The 24,201-nt window shown below is 34.1% G+C and overlaps 2 protein-coding genes across 2 annotated transcripts; both read right to left on the reverse strand.

Moving 5' to 3' along the window:
- Nucleotides 1-2,935: 2,935 nt before the first annotated feature.
- Nucleotides 2,936-15,489, reverse strand: LOC133870346 (sister chromatid cohesion protein PDS5 homolog C). Its single transcript, XM_062307441.1, has 14 exons — nt 15,094-15,489; nt 12,092-12,295; nt 11,796-11,977; nt 10,335-10,461; nt 10,060-10,257; nt 9,554-9,601; nt 8,493-9,425; nt 8,278-8,388; nt 7,462-7,526; nt 5,049-5,100; nt 4,756-4,842; nt 4,626-4,669; nt 3,996-4,070; nt 2,936-3,923 (listed from the first exon to the last, which is right to left on the reverse strand). The coding sequence occupies exons 1-14, from the start codon at nt 15,193-15,195 to the stop codon at nt 3,344-3,346; spliced, it is 2,808 nt and encodes a 935-aa protein (XP_062163425.1). The 5' UTR covers nt 15,196-15,489; the 3' UTR covers nt 2,936-3,343.
- Nucleotides 15,490-18,198: 2,709 nt separating this feature from the next.
- On the reverse strand, nt 18,199-23,477 carry LOC133871238 (NADP-dependent glyceraldehyde-3-phosphate dehydrogenase). Its single transcript, XM_062308637.1, has 9 exons — nt 23,253-23,477; nt 22,417-22,610; nt 22,135-22,263; nt 20,829-20,948; nt 20,519-20,655; nt 20,082-20,237; nt 19,151-19,529; nt 18,829-18,945; nt 18,199-18,560 (listed from the first exon to the last, which is right to left on the reverse strand). The coding sequence occupies exons 1-9, from the start codon at nt 23,395-23,397 to the stop codon at nt 18,447-18,449; spliced, it is 1,491 nt and encodes a 496-aa protein (XP_062164621.1). The 5' UTR covers nt 23,398-23,477; the 3' UTR covers nt 18,199-18,446.
- Between the last annotated feature and the right edge of the window lie 724 nt (nt 23,478-24,201).

The raw sequence follows: 24,201 nt of genomic DNA on the forward strand, positions 1-24,201 counted from the left end.
CTAGAAATCACATTTTTATCATATAACCATCTCACAATGTTAATATTGCAGTCCCAACCAATCCTTTGATAAGTCGTCGTAAATAATAATAATAATAATAAATCAAATGGTAAGTTGAGACTATCATGTTAGCATTGCGAAATAGTTATGTGATAAAAATGTGATTTCAAGCATTACTCGTTAGATTTTGGGATTCCGATAAAGTCCGGAGACTTTGTTTGATAAAACTTTTTTTTTCTTCATTTTGTTTTACATTCTCAAAATAAAAATATTAACAAACAACTTTAAAAACAAAACAACAGTTAAAACTATTTTTACCATCTAAAAAAAATTATCAAACAGAGCCGGTCTCTTCTTAATGGCCTAATTAATTAAACACCTAATCTGCCACATTAAAAGTACTCTATGGAATAGGGTTGCGTCATTTGGTAAATCTAGCTTCTTCTTCTTTCTTTTTTTTACTTTAATGGTCTGATCATTTCGTCCCTGTCAATTGATCTCATTCAATCATTGGAAGCTAGAAAATGTCGTGAGTGGTAAAAGCATAAGATTGGTGTGGGTCTTATTTTGAATCTTCTCTAAATGGTTTTAACCCTCACTTTATAAGCATGGTCAGAATTAAACAACTTTTTAGGGGGAAAAAAATTATATTAGGGTCCATCTCATTAAAATATTAAAAAAATGGAGAGATTTTTAAAATTGTCTATTCCGCCCTTAGTTTTAACCCTTAGGTTACTATGATTTAACATGGTATATCAAAAGAGAGATAAATATGGCAGCTCATCGTCTAGCTATTAAATACGTGAAGCTTAACACGTCGAATATTTAATTAGAACTCGGTACGTTCTACTCAGATACCATGTTAAATCATAGTAACATGTGTTTTATATATATATATATATATATATATATATATATATATATATATATATGAAGCATCTTTTTAGTAACTTTTGCATGATGAGAAGTGATGTCCATGAGTGAGATGCATGAACAATATCTCCAACCTCCAAAGCCGAAAAGAGGACAGTATCTCCAACTTCCTCAGCAGACAGCACCCATATATGCCTGTCGATATAGGACAAAATGAAAGCCACTTTTGCTTGGCCAACCATATCTTCAAATTTGACGGAGAAACATGACATGAAGTTGAACTTTTGCAGCAACATTTGACCAAATACAAAGTATAGGAAAACAATTAAGTATAAAAAAAATAACAAAAGGAAAGGAACAAAGAAGCAGCATCCACCCAAAAGAGACTTGGAATCTGAGTTTCTTCAACCACCACCCCCACATACAAAAAAAATAAAACAAAAAAATAATAAAAAAAAAGGTGATCGATCCACTAACTTTGTGAAACTACCTAAGTGGGGGGCAAACGGATGTCGCGTGGGGATTGGAGCAATAATCACAGAAGTTTGAGCTTTTGAGTAATTTATCAAAAAAAAAAAAAAAAAAAAGTTTTACTGTTTTCACTAATTAACAAAGCAAATTAATTGATATATATGCTGCTTTTTCAACGAAATCGCTGTGTTAAGATAATTATTGGTATTCATTTTGAAAGTTACGGTCCATGTTAATCCAACCTTTTACGTGAAAGAATGCCCTTTAACTTTGTGGAATTTTACTAGACGACAAAGCTTCTGTCTGTTAATATATGCTTTTTAAAGGATGTTTGTTTTGTGTTTTGTATGAATGATTGTTCTGCTGTCACATCAAGGTGAAAACGATTAAGCTTACCATTTTCAAAAATGCATGCGAGAATTAAAACGCGTGTGCAAATCATATATATTTTATATATAATTAATTAATTTAACCGACTGAGTTGAAAGATTTAATTTTTTCCAATTCAATTTAGAGTAAAATTTTGTTATTTACCGGAATTCCTTGGCACAATAAAGTCAAACCCTGAATTTGGGAATGTACATGCAACACTGCACTACTCGCAGTGGATAAACACCTAAAAAAGAAAAAGGGAAAGTGTAATCGAGTTGATAAGGACAATATACTTGATAAACAAAGTGGGAAAGCAAAAACATGAAGTGGGTTTGAAATTTTGGATTGTATTTCGAAATGGGTACATCCAAATCTTAAATGATGTGGACTTCAATTATATTTTACTTATTTATAAATTGGAAAACACTGTTCCATTTAAACAACTTTTATTAAGATCTCTTTACAATTTTACGTCACAGTTTACATGAGTGACACATAAACTACTACATCAATTTGTAAGGAATTTATAATAAAAGATGTCCCACCTCTAACATCATTCTTTTAACAAAAGCTCTCACAGGTGTCTTTTCTTTTATTTTCTTCCACCTCTAAAAATCTTTTTTTTTTTTTTTTGTGATCTACTACTGGTTGTAAAAGAGAGTAAAAGGCCGCCCATACCATATATAAATCCCCCAGAACCGTGCCCAAAAGCCTTAAACAGCAACTGATAATAATTTATCTTTTTCCTCAACATAAATGGCTATCTTGTGCACCAAGATGGAAGTGCTTCAATCGGTCCACAGGCCTAGATCTTCTTTAGTATATTATATTATATTGGGCTCAAAACCTCTCAAGCCCACTTATGAACCTGTCCGAACAAATAAGGCCCAGATTGCAGCGCAATAGATATATTGTTTTTAAACAAATATATTGTTTTTTTTAAAACAAAAGACGATATTTATGAGACGTTTATGTAAGTATTATGTGAGAGTTGCAAATATCAAATCAGGGTTGGAATAGATAAACACAAGATTTGGGTTCAAATCCACGTTTTACGAGTGTATATTAAGGATGGAACATTTACATGATTAAGCATGAAAATTATGTAAAAGTCGTTTATAAGAAAAAGATTTGGCCGGTAAATTATTGGAGTATCAAGAAGAAGACCCCTGGTTAGCGTGGGAAAGCAACAGGATGCTGGGACGGTCAAGAGAAGAAATTTTCTGCCAGCCAAGTTTTTGAATCTATTACACTGCCTATAAAAGCCACTTTGTTGAACAAAGCTAACCAATGTCTTCTACTGCTGTCTCCCAAATAACACGAGAAATTCAATCTAAAACAAGAATGTAGAGCAAAGCTAACTAAACCCTAACAAAACCACTATAAACTAGTCTACCTGTGGATTACAAGCTAAAGTCACAACCTGGCAATTATGTCAAAAGATGATGAAGAATACCTAATTGACAGCTTATGTTAACTGCAGCGCTGAGTATCAAAGAAAGCTGCAGAAGATGGCGGTAGGAAGATTTGAATATTATATTAAAAGGAGAGAAGAAGAAAAAAAAAAAAAAAAAAAAAAAAAAAAAAAAAAAAAAACAGGCTTCAGAGCAACGAGCGGGCAAATTTATCAACTTTTAGCTCCCCTTCGTCGCTTCTTCCCACTTTTGGAGTCACTTCCTCCCTGTCCTTTCGCTGAACTTGGCGACTTCCCCTTTGCTGTACTTTCAGGCACCTTAGCAGAATCACTTGAGTTTTCCCTCGTATCCTCGCTCTCTTTTATCTTTGATGAAGCACCAGATTTCACCTTGCCAGTACCATTATTAGCACTAGACTTGCCACCACTTTTTGGGTTTTTGCCTTTGGAAATGGGGGCACTCTTGGGCGTGTCCTGCTTGGACTTTCCAGTCTTTGCAATATCTTGCTTGGGTTTTGTGGAAGCTTTCGGTGTGCCAGTATCATCATCCTTGGATTTGCCAGTCTTGGGTATGTCAGGATCATTGTTCTTGGATTTCCCAGCCAATTTAGGAGCAGCATCAACTGATTTACTACTGCCACTTCTAGGCGCATGATCCTTAGATTTGCCGCTACTGACATCTTCTGATTTGCTTAGAGTCCTGAGGGAGTCATCTTTCGGCTTGCCATCACGAGACTTACGATCAGATTTTGAAGATGTACCTTTGGATTTGCTAGAGGAAGCACCTCCACTCCTGAAATGTAAACCAAACTCTTAGAAGCCAACTAAAGAACAACACCCAAAATTGATTAATAAATGCACGCACTTCTTGGGTGAAGCATCCATCTTTCCATGCTTTGTTGGCTCACCAGAAATTATTTTCAGTTTCTTCTTTGAGGACCTGGCAGTAATGATCAAAACAAAGCAAAGCAGGTGTTACAAAGACAAGAAAGAACGTTTGCAAATAAACAAACGAGACAGCCGAAGGAGCCCACCACATAAGCCACTTTGTATTAAGGACAACAACTAAATGCAAGGTTAAAATAATACAAATAAAAAAATTTAAAAAAATAAATAAATAAAAAACTTAAAGTTCATGTAGTGTTATACTACAACAGCAGAGCACCATTTGGCACCAATTCAAAGCAGGCAGAAATGGAACTAATAGGTCATATTAACTTGATATCCCGAATGACAAATTTGTCAGTAAATTTATCATGCTAGACCAATACAAAAAGCTGATACAACATACAAAACAGGGTTACAGCAGCATCCGCCATGGCAGGGAAATAAATAATGCAACAAAGCTAAAAATTGCTAAAATTGGTTTTGGACTCTGTAATTCAACAGAAATTAAAAATAACACTGAGGAATTAAATTTAGAACACCTCAAAAGAATAGCATAATGGAACGATTTCATGATTGAAAAGTTGATATCAAAGAAAGCAATACATACGTTTTAGTGGGAGCATCAGGACTTTGGTGATCAGTTGCTTGTTCCTGTTAACGCAACATATTAGCATTAATCTAGAACACATAGAAAGAAAGTATAAGCTAGCAAAAATATAAATCAGGCCGCCACCCACCCCATCTAACCCAGAGTCACCTCCAATGATCTCCCACCTTTCCTTCTTAAGGTATAATATTTCTTCATCACCATCAGTATATAAGACCTATATAGAACACCACAATCAAAGTAAAAAAGGAAAGTCAACATCAAATACAATGCACAAAGGGGAAGAGAAAAAAAAGGCCATCTTTATTAGTGAATAAAATAATCCGTATAAATTTTCATAATCACCAGTGCAAATTTTATGAAAAAAAAAAAATATAAGTAACAGAGATAATAGTTATATGGCTAGAACAATTGGCTTCTGACCTTGTGCTTATTTATTTCAGAAACAAAAGATTCCACAACACCTTCATAAAACCTGCAAAATTATAAAATAGGCGTAAGAAAAAACAAGCTCAACATCTCCATAGCTCAAATACAATGAATTTCCCAATCAAAGTCTCTCGGATCCCTTCCCCACCTACAAAATTGGATATGAAAGCTTCCTCTCATCCAGGTCAGCAGTCACACCAATAAAGATAACCCACTTTCTTTATCTACATATCCTCCAATAGATCTACTACTTACTCAACCTCCCAATTAATACCAAGCAAAATTTCATCTCATTCTTCTTTTCAACTTCATTCCTCATTTAGGCTCACAATTTCTAGTTAATATTTAAAATACAACATCCTCTAAACTTCAGTGTACCTACACATCATAATCGCTGCTAATGAAGGAATTGCCTTCTTTACAACTTCATTTGTCACCTCTATGCCTCCTAAATTTCTCGTCTCTCCCTCCTTCCAAATGGACCTAATTACCCCCATAAAGACCAAACTTTCACAGAATTCCACACGACGCCACAGGGGACAAGCCATCACCACTGAAACCTAAGTAGCATTAACTTTCAGGTCTGACATCTAAGATATATAAATAATATGACAAAAGTTACTTGTATTCAAGATGATAAAAGTTGACAACAATTGAAGAAAAAGTATTTGACAATTACAGCAATTAGTTGTCATGAAAGAAGCTGAACCTAGATTTTTGAAAGAAAAAAAAAATGATGACATGACTAGTCTAGGAAATGATTTTTTTTTTTTTTGGGTGAGGTCTATGAAATGATTGAATAACATATAACAAAAACACTTGATCAAAACCACTTAGGCCTCGCATGGTTTGCAGAATGAGTATTCTATTGGAAAATAGAATAGTTATTACCAGGAATAAAAGAAAGTAGAATGGAATGGTTATTCCTAATTTTTAGTTTGGTAACAACTCATATACTTTAATTAGAATCCAATCAAAATTACTATTAAAAAAAATTATAAAAAAAAAAGACTCCAATTATAAAAAAAAAAACAAAAAACAAAAAACAAAAATAAAAACAATAAAAAAAAAAATTTCGAAAACCGGTGGCAGGCCAACCACCCATTGCTGTAAAGGGGGGTTGGGGTTTTGGTTTTCTTTTTCTTTTTTTGAAAAAAAATAATAATAATAATTAAAAAAAAAAAGAAAAAAAAAAAAAAAAAAAAAAAAAAAAAAGAAAAGAGGTTTTTTTTTTTCCTAGAAAATGTAGTATATTCCCATTGGAATAACTATTTATCTCATTTTTTTAGAGGAATAAGTATTCATCTTCGTAATGGAATAGTTATTCCAATGAGAATAAGAGTTCATTTGAGTTTGCAATTTCAAAAAGTGCAATTTAAAATAACGATTTCAAAGTGTGTGATTTGAAAAAAGTGATTTTTAAAAACGCAGTTAACCGTTTGGCAAAATCATAGATTAACCTTTAAAATAGCAAATTAGCCCTTAAAATTCTGCATTTTCAAAAAAAACACCATCTTACCTGCGATTTGAAAAGACAGATTTTCTGCGTTTTCAAATCGCAATTTTTAAAAACACAGTTCTCAAATGATTATTTTCTGCGATTTGGTTTAAAATCGCAATCCCAAACTATTTCAAGGAATAGACCCCTACCAAACAAAAGAATTACTGGCCTTGTTTGTTAGAATACAAAACAATACAACACTGTTCATGCATTCTTTTTTTCATTTTTTTTATATTTTTCACCACCAATCAACATCAAAACATTCCCACTTTTTTCACTTTTTATATCACATCAATAATTTTTTATTACTATTCAAATAAAAAAATTCACTACAATACAAAATTTTTTCACCTTTTTATACAAATTCTTTTTATTTTATATCACATCATCACTTTTTACTAATTTCAAAACTAACAACCCACTATTCTGTAATGTTCTGTTCTGTACATGTATTTATCAAACAAGCCCACTATTCTTATGAAAAAGTCATTCCATTCCAAGAATCTATTCCGCGAACCAAACAAGGCCTAAAAAAATTATAGATGACGAACACACATGGAGACACAAGCACTCAACAGTTCAATTAACAAAACTCTCCAGAATGGCTTAGAAAGAAAATGGAGAAAATATAAAACATAAGATACACAACCTCACAGAAAATCAGCATTCAAAAAGATCAATTAATGAAGATCTCCAGGGAAAAAAAAAATTTATTTTTCGATAGGCGAACAAGCACATTTTATAAAAAGTGAAAGGCGCCCCTAAAGTACACTAGAAATATACACAAGGACAACCCCCCCCCCCCAACAAAAAAAAAAGAAGGGAGAAACCAAAATAAACCCAAAACCCACAAAACAGCCCAAGCAAAAACTTTTGAAGCATAGAGAAGATAATAATGGTACTTACGCCCGATCCTTCGGCCACCAAACCTTAATCTTTGAACCAACCAAGTTCTCACCATAATCAGAGTCCTGCGATGAAAATCACTCGGTAAGAAATTGATCCCAAAAGCATAAAGGGGTCTTCAAGTGAAATCCCAAATATAAAATATGAAAGACAACTCTTGCAGTGTGTTTGAAATTGAAATAATTTAAAGAGCACAATGCCTAGTGTTATTAAAACAACTTATTGAATCATATAAGGTTGGCTCAAAGTTCGTAACATAATCATTTTAATAGGGACAAAACAAACCATCTATGCGACTACTTTTATAGTATTAGTCTTCTACATGGTATTAACAAACAGCTCAGTTTTGTGCACCAAAAAAGTAATATCTGAAAACAAAAGGATACAGAAGACCACAAATTCTAGATATTTGTTTACTCGTGTAGGAAAAAATTTCACAATAATACAATGAAAGCCTACAAGCAACAAAAATAATTCTCTGCATGCATGAATTCATACATCCGGTGAAACAAGTGGATGTATCAGTAGATCCAATCAACAACATCAACAGTAATCACAATGGAAAAACTAACACACCTACACAAACTTTAAGTCTACAAGTATCCACTGATCATTCTACATCAAGAGAACTGCAACTGATTTTCATTACAAAAATAGAAAGCCAAAATCTGACAAAAAAAGGTTACCAGCATGCAATCTACTTGTTCTATGGAGGACATTCTACATATTCAAATCCCAAGCACAATATTACACGCAAGTTGAAATTTATTTTTGAAACGGGGAAAAAAAAATCATTGCAGAATCAAGATTACATACTTTTTCCTTGTCTGGAATACGCTTCCTCTTGGAACTTGCCTTTGGGGTCTCCTCCAAGTTACGATCATCTTTAGTTGATTTTGTCAGTGACTTTGGTGAAGTCACCATTTTCTACATAAATCATAATAACAACATTTCTCTTAGTTACAGAATTCAACATAGCATTACATTGAAACGACAGCAAACTCATCACTACAAAGCCAATAAGAAAGTACTTTGTCATCATCTTTAGCAGAAGATTTTGTTGCATCCTTTTCAGAAATAGCTTTTCCTCGTCCACGCTTTTTCTTGTCCTCTAGCTGCTTTGAAAGGGGTCCATGTCCAATCTTACTGCTTCCATCTACCTTCTTAGCTGACTGCTTCAATGGTTTTGCCTCTGAATAACTTATGCTGGCACTTTCCTTTTTGGATGCATCTACTGCAGTTGGATTTTTGTTCTCATTAGAAACGTCCCCGGGCACCTTTTTCCCTGAGCGTCTATTTGGTTTTATTTCTGAATCACTTGTTCCTTCAGAAGCTTTTTTGGAAACATCATCTGCAGATGGGGTAGCCTCCTTATTCAAGCTCCCTTTTTTCTTTTGTCGTCCACCAGCCCTTTTGGAACGGTTTTCATCAGGAACGCTTCCACTTGGGGATTGAGAAGCAACATTCCCAGATTCATTCTCCAAAACCTTAGGTGAGGATAGCTTAATACCAGCTTCTTTTTCATTTTCTGTAGACCCAGCTGCCTCAACAGATGGGTCCTTAACAGGTGAACTAGGCACATCCTCACTGTGACTTTTATGCTCAGTCTGCTTTTCAGTTTCCACCTCATCATCAATAAGAGAACTGTCAGAAGGTTCAGTTGATTTCGCTGAAGAACTCAATTTTCTTCCTCTTTTCTTAGTAGTTTCTTCTGGCTTAAGTTCTGTATTTATTTCCTTCTTAGTGTCCAAACTATCAGGTTCAACATTGCTCGATGTATTAATACTTTTGGACTGATCAGTATGATGATCATGCTCTTGCTTCTTTTCGGAATTTGAATGTGGCAAAGAGTCATCTTCCCCAGTCTCTGCAACACCATTGCTCATCACCAAGTTGGGAGATCTCTGAATAGCAGGATCAACTTGTTCAGAAGAAACAACTGCTGTTGCTCTCTCTTTATCCTCCTAATCATTAGAAAAATTATGTAAATGACCACCACAGGCTCAAAACTTAGCTTACACAGAAGCAAAAAATCATAAATAAAATAAAAAAGTAGAGCAAAACACTAAAAAGAAGTGGAAGAACAACATACTGGGGCTGACTCATCCAAAGATGCCCCAACTGACTTGCTCTCATCAGCCTGCAGAATATAAACATGCAATTTCTTAGTTATATTCTCGTCACATACACAAATTATAACACCAGTGAACTAGCGCAAGCAACAACCAATGACAACTTGGCCAGATGGAAGAAATATCCCACATGAGACAACTGTTTCAAGACACTATTTATATGGCAATATTTCATAAGCAAATAAAATTTTGTTTTTGAGCAATTAAGGAATACACAGTTAGCAGGAGAAGAGATGGTGATTGGTGGACAAAGCAACAGTAAGATGGCAAAATGGCAACAATGATACCAGATGAGTTACTAGATTTGGTTGAAATGCTAGTCAAATGCCATGACGAATGGGTCAGAGCCGATAGGGGCAGCTATAGTGATGATTATGGAGGAAGCACCAAATCAAGAGTTCTTTTGCGGTTATGAAAAAACAACAAATGTAAAATTTGTCTATCTCGAGACCAATTGCAAGAATACCATATCTTTGCCAGCAGCATGGACTTCATTCTGCTCAACAGCGCCAGATGTCTCTTGGCATATTGAAGCAACAACTTTACTATAATCATCAAAAGATATTCCCAAGGTTTTCACTGCTTGAATCAAATAAGGTTTAACTTTAGTAGTGCAGCTTTCAAGCACTCTCTCCGCCAACTTCCGAGCTAGGGGAAGAACTTCCTGCAAATGGAGGATGTCAGAAAATTAATAAAATTGAGGGGGTAGAAGCATATTGTCAGCCACACTGTATAATTAACCTCATTGTCCTTTTTAACACTGGCTAAGATGGGAGTGAGTAACTCTAGAGAAATATCTTCACTTTCTTCTATAACAAGGGCCATAATTGTCTCCATAGACGAAAAGACATTCTCTGGGTGATAGTCCCTGATAATTGAACAAGGGGAACCATCAGAAATACGAGATAAATCACAAATTGAAACAAATAAAATAAAAAGAAGGTTTTGAGGGACAGTAACTCCAACTTATTGGTGATCATGGCAGTATAGATTTGAATTAGGAAACCAAAAGGCAATAAATTAGATAATCTGGGAAGAGGATAGGGCTGAACAGTGTAAAAGGAATACTGCATACCTCTCTATAAAAAAAATTAAAAAAAATAAAAATCAATAAAATCAAGGCTCTCAAAATATCAAATAAATGATAAAAGGAGGATGAAAAACAGGGAGTAGCAGAAACTAAGGAAAAAAGGTGCATAAACTTATCACTTCAAGTCATGCAACAATATTATGTCATCCTAAATCCTCTTCCACAATATGAATTTTCTGTTTCCCCAAATATTCCACCCCAACAAATTCTAAAAGACAATGAATTAATGAATGCGTAAGGAAACAATCCATAAATCTCAACCACTTGATATTGATTACACTATATTCTAAGTGTTAAATATGAGTACAACACCTTAACTACAAATACTTATTGAATATTCATATCTTTTACTTATTTATTAGTTTTCAGCCAGGTCTGTTATTCTTCTCTACCTGATCTACACCATCAACCCTTCGTTCCTTTAACAAAGCAACAAAAGTGGTAATATATTACTGGTAACTTCCACTTTAATACAATATCTAAACAAGCCCTGAAATCCCTAACAGCAAATTGATAAACATTTTTACTGTAAGCATTTGCAAACAATCATCTTATTAGTATCTTTGTTGTAATGACTTAATCTAGCAAAATAACAACACAAACAACAACAAATGTAAAAGAGAATAGTTGTCACGGGATTCAGCCATATAATTTACAAGACCAGGGTATATAATGACAGTTTGGGCTCCAAGCATATTTACTTGATATAAATCAATAATACATGATTGATATAATTTATGTCAAGTAAATATTCGAATAGATCTTTCAAGATGGTATAAGCATAAGTTCAGCAGTCAAACCACAAAGCACAGGTGTATAATTGTATTTTAGTATCCAGTACGATCATTTAAGGAACCATCCATCTACGAATATAATGCTCTATAATAAGGTCGTATAAATGCAGCCAACCCTGTTCCCAATAGCACCACTGACACCAAAGTTTGTCTTGGTTTGAGAAAGAATCGGTCTTATGTATATGTACCATTTCACAAATCAAATGTATCAAATAGATAACCAAACTTCAGAATGAAAGACATACTACAGTAGATATCTGTCAATAACAAAATATCCTCAAGAAGGGGGGACTCTCAACAGGAAAATAATTTACATACCTTATTGCCTTTAGGAAATTCTCGAACATCTCAAGGATCAGTGCATCACATTCAAGATCCAACATCACCACACATGACCTGACCTTAGCAACAGTTTCAAGAATCGAGGTCCTCTTTGTATATGACCGACTGGAATTGTCAGATAGATTTTCAAATGAAGATACAATCAACTGAAAGATCTCCTGCATAACATAAAATGAAAGTTCATCAAAACGCTGTAATCTTTAGAGAACAAAGAGACAGACAGTTTGTATATAACTTTTCTCCCAATGTCTAGAACATTTAGTTCCAAGTACCTTCATTTGGTCATCATCATAAGGAGCATCAGGTGCAGTTATCCTTGTTATCTCACTGATGCAAGAGGCAACTGCAACTTTTACATCAGCGTCTGAGTGTCTAAAAAGTTTATCATCAACCAATGCTTTCAATGATGGAGAAAGTGCACTTTGCATTGATTTGGTAGGAGATTGTTCCACTCTTGATAGACAGTTCTCTACTCGCTAAAATCGCCAGGGAAAAAAAAAAAAAGGATTATTCAAATGCAACGACCATGAGAACGAGTAAAAAGTAACAGCTTTGCTATTTTCAACCTCTCATCATTACAAAAATTAAGATAAATATAACATAACCATTTAAACATTCGCTGAATGGAAAAAGGTGTGACAGTGGACAATCAATTAGCCTGATACTCAACAAATTTACAGCCTAACAGTTGCAAATTCATTTGGTAATTTTGCAAAAGGAAGGTGCATCAGCATTAATGAAACAGACCAAAAATGGAAGAGAGTGCATGTAAAACAAACTCAAAATTACAAATATGAATAGCAGTAACCAAAACCGACAGCTCTAATAAATTTTTTTTTTTTTATAAGTAATTCAATATCATTAAATAAACGCAGTGGGGCGCAACCCTAGTGCACAGGTATCACAGAGGAGACTTCTAATAATCTTGTCAGATCATTTTGCATTGATGTTGGATTGTGGGGAGTCAGGTCGAGGTAGCGAGTATTTCAAGTTTGAAAATATGTGGCTGAAATCAGAGGGATTTGTGGTGCACGTGAAAACTTGGTGGCTGTCCTATAGCTTTCAAGGATTACCAAGCTTTATATTGGCAAGTAAGTTGAAAGCTTTGAAAGTAGATTTGAAGAAATGGAATGACGCGGCTTTTGGTGATGTAGGGAAGAAAAAGAAGGATTTTTTGGAGGACAGCCACCAAGAAAAATAAGGCTTCTAGCTGTCCTAAATCAAAGAACAATTTCAAGGTATTGCAACAGCAAGAAAACATATTACACTTGAAATTGAAGAAACAACTAATCTTTTAAAAATTATATCTCTCACTAAAACATTATATAGCTCAAGCAAAATATGGCAGTACCAACACAAAATCAAGAGGCTTATCATTTGTAAGATCATCTTTACAAGCAGCTTCCATGCTACTAACAGGTCAAGAATCTGCGTTCTCTCAACAAAATTAGTTCAGTAATACACACTTCTTGTATTCTCTACAGATCCAAATTTATTGGATTCCATAAATGCCCTGTAACATGTACCTTCTCAAAATTTCCAAAAATTCCTCCGTAAAAATTTTCTACCCTCATGTAGTTTTTTTTTTTTTTAACAACAAAACTTCGTGAAGTTTGATAATTTTCTTTGACAATCAATAGCAATATTCTATAAAGAAATCAAGTAAACTTCCTGTTTGCATCAGGCGCTGCATGGATGATCCAAGTTTGGTCATAACAAGAATGGAGCATTTTTTTTAAAGAGTATTAAGATACTTATCAAACATGCACCATCTACCTAGCTCATCACAGGCTTGAAAGAAAAAGAAAAAAAAAAAATTGTAAAAAATTGTAAATGCTTCAAATTCTGAAAATATAACTTATGTAGGATCATTGTAAACTTCAGGGAAACATCATTGAGGACACTTTGAATAAATCCAGAATCAAGAGCTTCACGCATATGCACACATCAGGCCTTGATGATTTCCTTTTATGCCCCACCTACACCCCCATGACCAAAAATAGGGCTTCCCTACTTTCAAAAAAGGAAAGAAATCTTCTAAAAGTAGTTTACATAAAATATGTGACAGAATTTTATCACACCCACTAAAGGCACTTCTTGAAATTGACTTTAAATCTATTAAACACATATCATAAAAATATGTGTGTAAAGAACAGCAAAGAAATTAAAAGAAATAAGACAACACCCCTCTCAATAATTGGTTGTCTGAAAGCAAAACAAACGGACAGTAAGAAAAGAAGAAATGGTTACAACCATGTTTTGATGAAAAAATGCAGTTAGAAAAGGAAAGAAACAAGAACTTCAGTTATTATAGTGACGTGCTTATCCATAATTCCTCCTCTTTTGAAGAAGTTATAATCCAAAATGTACCTCTCCTTTCCATATTTTCTTTCCAGAATTTATGTGTGAAACAAACAGAGATCGTAGAGTTCCAAACGTAATCTCTCTCCCCTCACTCGCTCCCTCAATTCCTCTACAGTTACGGCGACAATAATTAAAATTCAACGAACTCAAAAGTTTCTCAGTATCCACTTGGTTTCCTTAGTTGTACTGCTCGAGAAAAAATTAATTAATTATTTAAATCTTGTCAATAAATACTGATATCTTAAGTCATTCATGTTTCCCCAACTACATGCCATCTTAGTTATAGCTCATTCCTGACAATCTCCTGAGCATAACGCTAATATGGCATTGTGTTTATTGCAGAATCTAAATAATTGCCCCACAGCTAATGAAGAAAGGCGCACATATCTGCATACATAACTTCAAAAATGCGCGCGCAGACCTACTTTACACAGATGCTAGCCCCACAATAAAGAAATAAAATAAAATTTCACCGCTACAGATTCACTAAAATCTCTCATCCATAGTACTGTCAAGAATGAGTGTAACAGACTAACAAAAATACAACAGCGTAACATCGGAAGATTAGTTATACTGCACGCGCAACTTCTAATTCCAACCAGTTCTTCAAATACGTATGAAAGCAGCACCATGAAGTAAGCTCATAAGATTAGTTCAGAAAATAAAACTGTAAACCGAGAAAATAAGCAAGAACACAGCATGCAACACAATAATAAAAAGGCAAAAAGGCTAATAACACAGATCAATAAAACCACTAAAACCCCCACATCACAAGATTCAATTGCCCAAGATACCACGAACCCATCTCATCAAACACAAAATAAAAAAACCAGGAACACGTGCAAACTCCAACAAACAATTTGAAATGTTAAAGTTTTGGTACGAATGGGAAAGAAGATTAGGGATTTACGTCGAGGAGAGGGAGGAGCTCATCCACGGACGACGGAGGGTCCACGAGCCTATTCCCCGCTTGCAGAAGCTGCTCCTCGAGCTCCGTATCCGAAGTCGCCATTGTTGCTCGCTTCGTAACCCTAGATCCTTCCAAATCTCACACCTCTCGCTCCGATTTCACACCATCAAAACCCTAGAACGTACGAATCGAAGAGACAGAGACAAAGACAGAGAATTGGGAATTTTCAATGAGAGAAACTTTAGGGTTCCATTTTTTTTTTTAGGGATTTCCGGACAAAATTCGCGAAAAAATTAATAAAATTGCTGATCTAAAATATTTTATACAAAATTAAGTTTTTCTTTTTCTTTTCTTTTTTTTGGGCTCTGTGTTTGTGTGTGGGCGCGTGGTACTAGATTTTTTTACCATGGTGCGCCTATAAAAAGGAGGATCCAGCGAAGCCTGGACTCTTGGGGATTGAATTTGAGTTCAATTCCGAGTTTGAGATCCGCCTTTTGATTTTCGGGACGTGGGGGCCCACGTGGAGTTGTCTGGACCGTTGGATTTTTTTTCTTTTTTCTGCGTATCTGAATAAATGGGTGGTGATTAGGTGTGGTGTCAAATTTCACAATTGTTTTAACAATATTATCCACTACCATATTATACGAAGAAAAAATATGTTGTTTTTTTTCAGGAAAATGAATATTATTATCCTCACCCGTGGTTAATAAATAAATAATTACTACCATTCTCACTCATTTATTACATTTATTTTATTTCAATTGATTTTGTGCATTTTAAGTGACTTTTTTTTTGTTTTTATTAAATGACCGACCCAAAAAACTATTTAAAATACGCTATTAGTAGTATGAAATGAGTATAATAAATTTGTATGAAGAGTAACATTATTCATTAACTATTAATAATGCTAGGTAGGGATTATCTTTTTATCCTTCCAAATTAATGTGGCTCTTAAATCTTTATTAGATTTGGTATAGATCAAAATTAAATTTTGTTCCAATTGTGAATTTAAAAGCCACATCAACTTTGAGAAGATATTTTTATAAATTTTGTTTTTTTTTTTTATCTTATATAGGATATTTTTGTTATTTTTGATAGTAAATAAGGAATATTGCAACCCATTTGGTAATTATGCATCGGACTTTGCAAATTATGTAGTAATTTGAGAAGGGTAATAAATATTGTTTCATCAAAAAGTAATAGATCTTAACTATAGAATTTTATAATGCTTTATAAAGGGCTGTGATTTTATTTAGAAATGATTCAAGTCACTTAGAGTGTGTTTAACCCCGCTATTTTGTATGCCAAAAGCACATTTTTAAATAAAATTATATAAAAAAAATTGTCTCGTTTGGAAATACGTCTGAAAACAATAATAGTTTGAAAATATAAAAAAATCTACATTTTTGTGTTGTAGGCAATGGGGCACGTTTTAATAAACGCACAATTTTAAATACTCAATTGACAAAAATGTTTTAACCGTTTTTATAAAAGTTGCATTTTTTAAATTATTATTTTTTAAAATCACACATTTTAAAATTGTTAAAGAAAATATATATTTAATATTTAAAAAACTTAAAATACATGGAATTAAATAGATTTCGAGTATGACATTAGTAGTCTATTTTAGGGATTTTTTTTTAAGTATGATAGAATCTGAACCGGCAGCTGCAATGAATGACTGTACAAATGGTAGGAATAAATTTCTAAAACAGACAGGTGAGGGCTTAGCTGGGAATTACATTTTTACCCAAAAAAGACGAAACAGCTTTAGTTGGGACAAAAAAGTCAATTAGCAATTAGGACTCTGGTCGCGTGACACGTGCCATGTCCTCTGGTCATCATGTCGTTTATTAAATAGCGTAACATCATTAAATTTTGACTATAAATTAATTCATTTTAAATCTGTATTGACGTGGTAGTTCAGAATTTTTAAAAGAAATAAAAAAAAAAATTATGACCAATCAGACGCTCTTAATTGTTTAACCAATTATGTATTGCCACAACGGTTTATAAATGAATTTTATCATAAAAAAAAAAAAAAAAAAAAAGACCATATTAGAAAATAACAATTTTTTTTTTAACTAAATTGCCTGTCTATTTGACTGGTATTTGTTCATAGAATATATAATTATCATGCATATTTTAAAAGATGCATGTAAGAATCACATGCCTTATTAAAAATACATTTGAAAATAAAAAATATACGTGAAAATTATATAATTTAAAGACATATATTAATTTAACAGACTGAATTAAAATATATATATATATATATATCGATTCAAAAAATTTCTCCATGAAAAAGGTTTGTGGTTTGATTTCTTGATAGTGTAAAAGTAAATTCCTCAAATGGTTGGGAAAAGAAAGTGGGCCAAAGAGCAGTACATCACCAATCATCTATAGCATCTTTTCTTTTCTTGCATGGACTACACTTTTCAACTTCCAATTTGAGAGAAAATTTGTGGATCATTTTATGCAAATATCCAAGAAATATGTAAAAGACAAGCAAACTTAATGGATTTGAGTTTTGCCATAACCTTAAGTTTTAGTTCATACTTTGTTAAATGGCCAATTATGAAACAAAATTTGAATTCAAAACATTCTTTTTATATACAGAATATTTGTTCTCATACTATATTAAATTACCAATTATCCTAACGGTTTAAACTAATTACGATGTAATTAGTATTTTAATATAATTCAACTAAAGTAAATGAATTTACCAACATTTACCTAAACAAAATTACTCAACAGATCCCCCCAAACCACCAAAAATAAAACCCAACAAAAGCAAGAAGAAAATTTTATGTGAAGCCTGTCTGAACAGCCCACAACCAGAAAAAAGTAAGGGAAACTACTTTTATAAAAGTGGAACTTTTCCAATAATTTTAAAATATTTGCAAAGAGAAAAGGTGACTTTGTTAAAATTTTAGTTTTTTATTTTTTTCCACTTAAAAATATTTTTTTCAATAAAAACAAAAAACACCCCCAAAACATATTAACTATTGAAACAGATTCTGCAGACAAGATTAAACATCCAAAGAATTCAAAAAAGGGAGAAGATAAAGATAAAAAGATATCCATTCAAGCACAGGATCAAGATAACATCAAGTTATCTGAAGATAAGATATTATAATTTGTATTAAATCCAACTGTACATTTTCTAATAAGCATTACTTGATCCTCACGTTCATGGAAGTCATTGATTCACTGAAGCAGATAGTTTTTATATTGCAGTGGCTACTCAGAAGATCCACCACATAAGTTTTTTTTCCTCTTCTTACATAATATCACTTGCATAATTTGCCGAAATACACTACTAGTACATGTAGCTTATCCTCAGGGGCATATCACCCCATGGTATAAGAAGGTGAGGGCAAGTTGATTACAGTGCTCTTAACCTTTGTCATCATGTTAATACTGTTAGTGATTCCTTGGGAACCAATTCCACTGTCCTTCAGACCCTGTAACAAAGCAGCGTGTTAAAAAAATCATTAAGAGAATGATACATAAGGGATTCAAAAGGAATTATTCAAACCACAGCTACTTATTTTGGCCAGGAAAAATAAGTAGGTGAATATTTTGACTGGAACAATGCAAGATGATGTATGTGGGTGAATAGTGTCTTGCACCTGAAGAGGAAAGTGGTTTCCTTCCAACTTTCTGAAACTTTTACAATAATTCTTCATAATGATTATTTTATCCAACCTGTAACATGGAAAGATAATGCACCTGGAAAGGAAAATGATCTGGCCCACGAGCCGGTGCTGAATTAATCTGAACAGTTCCTGTCTCCATTGCATCACTGATCAAAATTGCTTTGTTTATGTCTCTCGTAAAAACACAACCCTGAAATAGTATATCAGCTTATGAGGAATTCTGGAATCAGTTGAACTGAAAACTTGGATGGTGCAGAGGATTTTTGAAATGAAAACTGTTAGAAAGTTTCAAACAGTCAAAAACTTACAAGAATTACATGACTTGTTATGAAAAAAAGTTGGACAAGTTGGAATGAGAAGTTAGGTGGATGAACAAAGGTTGACTAATATCATACCTGAAGGCCAAAATTGCTAGCATTACAATGGTGGATTCCTTCTTCAACCGAGTTTATGCGGATGATGGGTAAGACTGGACCGAATGGCTCCTCCCATGCAATCCTCATATCGGGTCGAACATTGTCCAACAATAACGGCCATATGAGGTTTCCCTCTCTTTTGTACTCCTGGCAGAATGTTGCTCCTTTCTGCTTTGCATCCATTACCAAGCCTTCAATAAAGTTAGCAGAGGACTCTGTAACAACTGGAGTAATATCACAGTCATCCTCAGGTGGCCCAACAGTTAATTTTGCTACTTTAGCTTTAACTTTCTCAACAAGAGCATCAGCAACAGATTCCATGACCAGGACAACCTTTACAGCCGTACATCTTTGACCACTGATATAGATAACAATACAAAATTATGAGGACATGTGCTTGAACTGCAGATAGAGCCATGTAAAACCAAAGCGACCAAAGCGATGAAATTGTGATTCATAAGTTATTTTCCAAGATAGAAGTTGGAGCCCAGAATTAATTGGAATTATTTGTACAAACAGCCAGGAAGAAAGACATTGCTCCCTTGCCGAGTCGCCGACAGCATGAGGGTGCATCAATGTGCTAGAAAACAAATTTTTTTGGATGCAATATCATTCTTTCTTCTAGTTAAGGACAGTAAATACAGATCAATATGGATATTGGGGGAAAAAAGTTTCATACAGGGGGGAAAAGGAACTTTATGCAGCTGCTATAGACTTGTTCTTCAATTTTGTGAATAGTTTGGTACTTAAATTCTTTATTCATGAATAAAAAGCAAATTATAAAATGAAATCTGTTAGATTTCAGTTAAACGTTCTTAAAGAAACTCTAATATTAATTTAAGACTCTTTGATGATATGGAGAATTCTGTCAAAGTGAGTGCGTTTAGCAATTCCATATTTTTTCCTTCACCTGTAAGAGAAACCTCCTTTTATGATATTAGCTGCTACCAAATCCAAATCAGCATCTTCAAGAACGATACATGCATCTTTTCCACCTAATTCCATCTGAAGAGGAATCATGCCTGCTTTCTTTGAAATCGCTACTCCTGTGTCTCCACCTGTGAAGCTGAGGTAGATGATTGTCAGGTAGGAGAACCTGCTACTTACAGGACATGTAAATATAATGTTTCTATTATCATATCTGGTTATAGAGGGATGCACAAACCACTTGGCCAAAAAATAAAAACAAGTAAATTTCCCAATAGCTTATATTGGTTTAAGGTGTAAATCTCCATATGATGAAGCTGTATGATTAGAAAAGGAGAAAGAAAAGGTTGTACAATCAGGAAGGATAAGAACCAGTGAAAGTGATGGAAGGCAACGATCTTAAGGTGACTAAAAAATTACCTTATACAGTTGACCCCTGGATGCATTGTAAGGAAGTCACCAATCTCAGAACCTTTTCCTGTAACACAGCTAATAAGGCCTTTGGGGAATCCAGCCAAATGAAAGCAATGCACCATGTGCAATGCAGCTACAGCACCCTACAAGGAATAACATAAGTTCATCAGAACAACTGGACTAAGAAAACCAGTTAAAAAAACATAAAAGTCCATTCGGGTGAGATATTATAGGAATATCAAAGGCGGAGCAGCACCGGAACCTTTATATGTGATGGAAGGTGGAATACTAGGATCATCAAGGGTTAATCCCATACCTGGGTTGGAGGCTTCAACACAATGGAGTTTCCGGCAATAAGTGCAGGAGCAATCTTTGAAACAGCCAAATTGACAGGATAGTTGAAGGGTGGGATAGCTAAAACAACACCTAATGGAATCTGCACACAGGCGTTAGTCCAAATCACTCATCTAGTACAAACAAGATAAATAAGAGTCTGAGAACATGCTAGGACTACTTATAGTTTTAATCAATGTCACAACACACGGGGAACTCATACACAATAAATGATAACAAAAATGCTCTACCTCATCTTACTGTCTTGATGCTCAATTTCTGTTATAATACTCGGCTTAGTATTTGATACAGCTTCCAATTCTAAATTCACATCTAGTTTTCCCCCTAGCATCAGTAATAAAACGGCTATTGAAGTCAAAAATCAAGAGAATGCCTGACTACCAAAAATGTTTCCTCATGGCATCATGAGACCAGATTTTACAGTACTATCTTGTCAAAGAATCGACCATTTTTCTCAAAGTAAATCTTGATTTTGATGGTCGTGAGTCATGAATTAAGACACCTGCACGCATGAAGTCTATAAAAAGTGACTTGTAGCAGTAGTTCCAAGTAATTTTGGCACACAGCCACTACATAAATACTAAATAAATCCACACAAGAAATACTTGGATTCGCTTATGGCCAAACGTCACTCTGTCATTTCCAGATGGCCAGTAGTTGCAGCCCCATCCTTGGGACATAAACCCACTGCCACTAATTGCTAAACCCAGGGGCGGAATTACATGCAAGTGCCCCCCGAAATTTTAAAAATACCTCTATTTTTTTTAATGAGATAGACCCTACAAAATTAATTTTTAAACCCCCCCTTCTCCCCAAAAAAAAGTATTCTTTTTAGTTTTGCACCTTCTTTACCCATGATTTTTCTAGTTATATAAGGCAAAGAATCTTCTTTGAATGCTTCATTTTATTAACTGATTTGTAATATTATTTTACAGAAGGATCTCTATGGAATTTTGCCTACTACTTCATTAACACTTTTTGGTAATAAAAACAGATGAAATTGACATTCCGATTATGTTACATTGTTTGAGGGGTTTCCGAGATATATAATGCAGTGGTTGGTCAATGATTCTCTGGATATACCTTTGTATTTTGATTCCCCTATGGTAAGAATCAGAAGGCCTTGCAGAATTAATACTCATTTCATGTCAGGACAAAAAAGGTCACTGAAGTGGTTCTATCAGCAAAACCACTAAATCACTAATAGAACAAATTACCACAAGGTGCCAACAGCACATGACCACCTTAGAAAAATTAGATAAAATTACCTTTGAAGTGAGGCAATATTTGGTCCTCTCATTGCCAGGAAAACTATCAGAAAGCAGGAACTTCCCTTCTCCAAGAATCCTCACCCCTTCTTCAGCACAGTATGACACCAAATCTCCTGACCTAACAACCTTCAACAGACCATAAAACATACAAAGACAATTCAAAACCCAATTCTAATGCATGGAGTAGGCATTATTTGATAAGCATTTGAACTTCTCAAAGTTCAGTCTTATTAGAAGGTACAGATGGGCGCAACTCAAATACACAGGGAGTATACATACTTCGGTCACTGCATCCTTGGCTGGTTTAGCAATCTCTTTAACGAGGCACTCTGCAATGGGTGCTTTGTGCTCTTTCAATATTGCTGCAGCTTTGTGAAGCAATTCTGCTCTTTTCCACAAAGGGGTCTTTGCCCATGATTTTTGTGCTGTTTTTGCTGCATCTATGGCTTTGTTCACCTCTTCTTGACTGCAAGCTGTTCGGATTTAATTAAAGAAAAACATGTCTGATCAATTATTCGACTCAATAACTACTGAGCTTTAATTTATAAAATTTGATTAATCTGCAATTAATTAGTACATGAAACTTCAAAAAAAAAAAAAATCAGATTATTCAATTCTGCTCTAAAGTTGGAAACTTTGTTTAATAAAATTTTCTCTCTTTCTTTTTTTTTTTTTTTTTTTTTTTCTTTTGAAAAGTTACTTTAACAAACAACCCAAAACCCAAAACACTCAACTTTACTTTCACCAACACTCAAACAAAATAAAAAATAAAAAATCGCCCTCTAAAAAGGGTTAACAAACAGAGCCATTAATTTTTTATGCCATTAATTCTATGAGAGAAAAGCTTTCTTTTTTGGGTTTTCTAACTTAACACTAGCAGAAACAGTAACAGCCATGATAGGAAAACCATCCATTTCCAAGCAAGATAATATAAAAAAGATTCTCCAAAACAGCAACTAAATTGACTTTGCACCATCTATTCTCCGCAGAAACTTACATAAGAACACATACAACTTTCAACCAAAAAAACAAAAAAAAAAAAAAAAGGACAAGACTTTCCTCGAATTTAAGGTGAAATAGGAAGTGGGTGTGGATTGAAGGGGGTTATTGATTACCTTGGACCTTGAAATGTGTCTTCCGGGTTGTGGGGTTGATGATAGGAACAGTTTTCCCTGAAGCAGACTTCTTCCACTCGCCATCTGAGTAATACCTGTACACATCACCCTCTATGATCTCTGCAAACACTCCACTTCCTGCCATTTCTCGTGCTCTTGGTCTCCTCCTTCTCACCGAGATTTTTGAGGAGGACTTGGAGAGCTTGGAGACTGATCAAGAGTGGCAGTTAACTTGTGGTGATTATATAGGAGTTTGGTCTTTGATTTGAGGGACACGTGCCACGTGCCACGTGCATAGGCATCTTATATGCTGCAGCATTAGCTCATATTACACGCAATTTTATATTCAAGAAATGATTCATACACGACACTTATACAACCCACTCACATGAAATGAGATTTAAGCTTGACAAAACGGGTTGACCCAAATTTAGTCAAAAATATGTTGTAAATGTGTCGGTCGATGACCCCACCAAACCTTCAAAGGTTGTTGCATAACCTTTCAAGCTATTGGACGGTTGTGATCGCTTTCAACTAGGAAACTCCACATTTCCCATTTTTATTCAAATTAAATTTTCATTTATTCCAAATATTATTTTTGTTGATGTCGTTATTCCCTTGATTTTCTTTTGTGTTGGTAAATTTAAATTTATTTCATTTTCAAAATATGTGTAATTTTTCTCCATTTAAGATTGTAGATGTCGTAGGGCCAATTCATAGAAAGGAAATGCAACTTTGTCTAAGTTATTTGGAGGTTGATTTTTTCAAAGTAATTAATTAGAGGTCTAATCCGCTCGAAGTTGTTGATTTAAATTTTTTCTTTTATTAACCAATCACAAATTTGGTGGTCGACATCACCCCGAACTACCAAATATAGTGATTTTGTGAAAAAAAAGAAATTATTGACTACATTGTCATGTTAGCGCATAAAGACCCGTACATAAATCTC

Source organism: Alnus glutinosa, chromosome 6, assembly GCF_958979055.1.
Source record: "Alnus glutinosa chromosome 6, dhAlnGlut1.1, whole genome shotgun sequence".
Lineage (NCBI taxonomy): Eukaryota > Viridiplantae > Streptophyta > Magnoliopsida > Fagales > Betulaceae > Alnus > Alnus glutinosa.

Excerpts from the sequence above, each read along its gene's own strand:
- LOC133870346 (XM_062307441.1), bottom strand. The coding sequence starts at position 15,195 with ATGGCGACTTCGGATACGGAGCTCGAGGAGCAGCTTCTGCAAGCGGGG. Across the intron at positions 12,296-15,093 it reads AGCTCCTCCCTCTCCTCGAC|CGAGTAGAGAACTGTCTATC; the intron begins GTAAATCCCTAA and ends TGGCGATTTTAG. Across the intron at positions 11,978-12,091 it reads ATGATGATGACCAAATGAAG|GAGATCTTTCAGTTGATTGT; the intron begins GTACTTGGAACT and ends TATGTTATGCAG.
- LOC133871238 (XM_062308637.1), bottom strand. The coding sequence starts at position 23,397 with ATGGCAGGAAGTGGAGTGTTTGCAGAGATCATAGAGGGTGATGTGTAC. Across the intron at positions 22,611-23,252 it reads GACACATTTCAAGGTCCAAG|CTTGCAGTCAAGAAGAGGTG; the intron begins GTAATCAATAAC and ends AAATCCGAACAG. Across the intron at positions 20,656-20,828 it reads TGTTGAAGCCTCCAACCCAG|GGTGCTGTAGCTGCATTGCA; the intron begins GTATGGGATTAA and ends TATTCCTTGTAG.